The sequence below is a fragment of the Poecilia reticulata genome, linkage group LG22, assembly GCF_000633615.1.
Source record: "Poecilia reticulata strain Guanapo linkage group LG22, Guppy_female_1.0+MT, whole genome shotgun sequence".
Lineage (NCBI taxonomy): Eukaryota > Metazoa > Chordata > Actinopteri > Cyprinodontiformes > Poeciliidae > Poecilia > Poecilia reticulata.
The window spans coordinates 4,395,319-4,399,869 of record NC_024352.1 but is presented as its reverse complement, the minus strand read 5'-3'; the positions used below and the strand labels follow the sequence as shown (position 1 = coordinate 4,399,869).

At 40.6% G+C, this 4,551-nt stretch overlaps 1 protein-coding gene across 1 annotated transcript in view; it reads right to left on the bottom strand.

Moving 5' to 3' along the window:
- The window catches only part of eif2ak3 (eukaryotic translation initiation factor 2-alpha kinase 3), a 42,699-nt gene that overhangs the window by 24,076 nt on the left and 14,072 nt on the right, over window positions 1–4,551 (bottom strand). Inside the window, exon 2 of the mRNA XM_017302398.1 lies at window positions 913–1,042. Coding sequence (XP_017157887.1) covers window positions 913–1,042 — 130 coding nt within the window. The remainder of the gene's footprint in view (window positions 1–912; window positions 1,043–4,551) is intronic.

Genomic DNA, 4,551 nt, shown 5'->3' with positions numbered 1-4,551 from the left:
TTAGTAAAACTCAAAAGAATGGATCATATTTACTCTTTAGCTGGGGCTGCCCGAATCAACGAAAATAAAATGTCACCTGATTTTTTTCAGTGAAAATAAATCACTGAAAAAAGTACAGAAATAAAAATRGTCTATTATTGTTKATTYGGGTTGTTAATTTTATACAAGACATTTAATTATTTTTAAGCTTTTTTGTGTAAAAGTTCAAAATAATTRCTTTTTAAATTTCCATACAAAAMAATGTGCTGCTTTGCATTGATTTTAATATTGACCCAAAATATTGCAACTSCAAATTTTGTCAAAAATCAAGCAACCCTCATTTTCCCAACACGACGAAACATGGAAAAGTTTTAGAWGTAGGAATCCTTAAACAAGGCAGGGCAGCGTAAACCAAATTAATGCTGTTCACTATTTAAATACAATTACAAGCTGTTAACGTCAAGAAAACACAATTTCACAATTGCAGTGTTTTCATTAAATAAAAAAGACTATTAAAATAACATGTGAATAAGCTTGTTGGCGCAATAAGTCACTTATTATAGGAACATGCTAACCATGATCCTCCMACTACTTCCTGTCTTCTTCTTCTTTGTGGTTTGCACCAGTGGCAACATCCAGCTGTTCATCATGTGATGCGACAAAAGTGTTTCAATTGAATGTTTGCAAAATAAATCAATTTCAATATGGCTGTAAAAAAAAACACCTCATCATAGTGCCAAAATTTTTTAAATAAAAAATGAGTTTTTTCRAAATGGTTTCCATTAAGCAAATTTATCTTGGAAATTTAACTTGGCAAATTAAAAGGTCAACAGAAACGCAGCTACCAAAGCCTTTGTGATTGACATAAATGATGGGAATCCACACTTCAAGCTGGTTTTTGGTTTCAACGAAGGAACATYAGGCTGATTGTACCTCAGGTTTGCTGAGGCTGGAGGACACCAGGCACCCTGAGCCCACGTCCAGGTCCCACTGCTTCCTGCCCTGGTTGTGAGGATCCAGCGCCGAGATCCGCCCRTCCAGGGTGCTGATGATCACGAGTGACCTAYGGACACAACACGCAGACGTCAAAATAAAGTTTAGTGAATTCCAAGCACATGAGGCGACACCGTTAGAAGCAGATCTGTCCTCCAGGRTTTGCCCCGGTTGGGTTTAACCAATGAATGACGAGGAGCGCTGCAGCAGATGTCTCCTTCCCTCTTGAGTCCTGTTTTTGTTTGAAAATCAGAGTGACCTTCATCAGAAGCTCCGACCGCAACACCTGTGCSAAGAACCCCCCCGCTGCGTCAGGTGGTTAGGGTGGCATATTGATGAAAGAGGATTATTAAAACATGACACACAGTCACCTGATGGCAGCCAGGAGAGATCAGGACCACAGATGTGCTCGGAGAATGGAAACATGGCTGATTCGCTCCGTGAGGAGAAGAGCTGAACTTGACGAAGCAAAGTAGAACAATAACATCCCTGTTATTTACTTCTTGTTAGGGMTCTTACTGTTTGCATATTGTTTCCCCGCTCTGTAATAAAGTGTTTTACATGGTTTCTTCATGTATTTCCAGTTAGAATTTCTAACTTTTTCATAACTTTCTCAAACTTCTCATTTCTATTTATCAATTTTTCAATGTATAATTTCCAGTGTCAAGTTTTAAGTATGGAATCTCAGAGTGTAAGAGGGAACAAAAGAGAGGCAAAYGGATAGATGGACGGAGGAACAGACAGATGAATCGTACATCTTTGTCGGAGGATGGATGGATTAATACGAATTCCATGTTTCCCTCATTCATGAACAAGACCCCAAGATACAAATTAAAATTCMAAAATACTTTATTGATTTTTTGATATTTATTTATACYTAGGGTGCAGTCAGACCAGCCCTGTTTAGTCCGTTTTAATTGAACTCCAGTTCACTCGACTGGAAATTCTGGTTCACTTTGGGAGGTGTGAATGCACAATTKAACTCTTGTTCGGTCTAAAAACCTTGAAATGAATTCTGGTGCGATCTGAATACAAATATATTCAAAAKCAGGAAGTGGACTGTAGTGCAAACCAAAATACAACCAAAACAAACGTGTCGGTCTAGTGCTATAAGGAGAAGGTCTTTGGCCTACAACTTTAGACCACTAAACTGTGACGCTGCTCYATTTTTGTTTACATTTCAGAAAGAAGGAAGTTGCGTTCAGCGTCTTCTTCAGAGGTTTTTGTGTCATTTCCTTCAGTGGTTCTTGGTGCAGCGTTACCAAAGGTGAGGAGGCAATCAAGGTTTTCAAATAGTTTGGCTTGCTTGACTCAGTCAGGGCAGAGTGAAAACGAACCGCAGCACCTGAAAATACAACAAATGTTACAACTCTGGTCCCCAGTCAACCCCAGTCTGCCGGACTATTAGGTGTGAAAACATCTTTAAACTCCTCCACTTGGACCAGTATCTTGTCCCTCACTTGAAGAAGGCACTATTTTCTGGCTCTAAACTATGGTTGTGGATTAGGAGGTGATGYGTTCCATCATGGCCGCCTCACACTCAGATAGTATACGTTAGCTTCGGAGAGGCTAACAACTRGCATGCCTAGTCTGGCAGGAACCAGACACTACTTAAGAAAACTTTTTCAAGAAAAATAGTTGACAAAAATTTGGATCCATTGGCATGTGTCCTTTTGACAGAATCTCCTGTGACGTGATTTCAAGTATTATAAAAATAACCCAAACCTAAAATTAACCTAACCAAAAAAGAAATTATYAAACACAGGAAGTGGAATGCAGAGCTTTGGTGGTCCAATCGCTACAAACAGGATCCAGGTGAGTTACCAGCCACGAGCTGGCGCTGAAACCAACTATGTGAAGAATAGAAAGTGAAATTAAATATATAACCACAGCCTCCAGAACCTAAAATAATTCTTGTTGTTGGTTGGTTGGTTGGTTGGTTGGTTGGTTGGTTGGTTGGTTGGTTGGTTGGTTGGTTGGTTGGTGGAGAGTACAAAAGCTCTCCTAACACTCAATGAATTCATTTTTCATTCAGAGGCAGAGCTGGCTGACAGCGAGCAGCCACAACTGAGAATTGGGGGAAATAGGACACAGGGGGTGGAAGTATTTACTTTGCATGATATATGGGCTGAGAATTTCCAACAGCACGAGATCCCCTCACCCTTGAGGAAAGATTTTAAGAAGTAATGAGGTGATGGATTTTTTCCCTTTTTTCCCCCCTCATCCAATTAATTCCCCTGCTCTACCTAATAGTTATACAGATGAAGGCTTTTAGTACCGAGTGCAAATTCCACTAATGGCTTTCATTGCTGTTTATGTGCTCACACAGCAATATCTGCTAACGGCGCTTCCTTTTCTTTTCCYCTCTCGTAGCAGGAAGACTTGGATGAATTGAGACATCCAACCCCACCCCTCACCAAACTGTTGGGGTTTCTGCCGCATTGCTTRTCAGTCATGTCCAGAGTGTTGCCAGTGGCCACTTCCTGCTTATTGATTTTATCTGTTGAAGAAGGGGATGCCGTCGATGGGCTCTTAGCTTTATTTAACCAGGGAGGCCACAGCGAGTGCTGCTGAGGCTTCACCWACTGTTGAGGTAGCTTACCAATGTTGTGGTCACACCTGTTCCCCTTGGATACTAAGCCTTTAAAGGGAAAGGTTAAGCTTCCATGAGATGAAGTTCTGTGAAGTGTTTACAGTAGATGACASTCTTTGAGTCTTCATTAAGCTTACATCTGGATTAGCTGGTCTTAGATGCTAACACTAGTCCAAAAGGCACCTAGAGCAAAGTAAACTTTTACAATTCCAATCTCAAAAACATATATGTTCATGAGAACACTATTGTATGAACTTGATACATTTATACATTTGCAAACAGGTGTGATTATTTACACAGAAACCAGTTATTATTCACACAGGAAATTGAGGTTGGAGAAAGTGTGGTACTGATAACCTTCCTGAGTGAAACTATGGGGCAGGGTTAGGGCCAAAATTTGAACTACTGCACACAGTGGTGGCTCCATCCTTTCTGTAGCGAGACTCTGGCCTGATTAATGACAGGACGATACTGGCAATGGAGGAAACTACTCACTTGCATTAGCTTCAGAGAGGCTAACGAGTAGCATACCAAGGCTGGTCGCCCATTGGATTGTCTACTTCCTCTGCTGTCCATTACACCAGATAGGCTGGTGATAGGATTTAAAAAGCTAATTACCAAAACAGAGCTGGTCACCCATGGGGAATCTAATTTTCGAGAGTTTGAACGACCAAAAATGAATCCCAGCTGATCGAGAAAAATTGGCCAATTCCAACCTCCAGCGGATAGATTGGTGCATATCTGATTATAACAGTTTAATAAAATTACCTAGATTATTTCTAATAGGGAAAGACTGCTTTTACTCACACAACAGCCCATTAYAGCTCAAGTGGAGCTACAAGTGCGTACACAGATGCAAATTGTATCACTAAACAATAATRGATTATGTGTTTAGTCACACCTTCTAAAGCTGAGATTATCTCTCAGAGTCTGCTGTGAGCATCACCAGCCGCACTGCCAGCACTCAAGTGTAGAGCGCTAAGAAA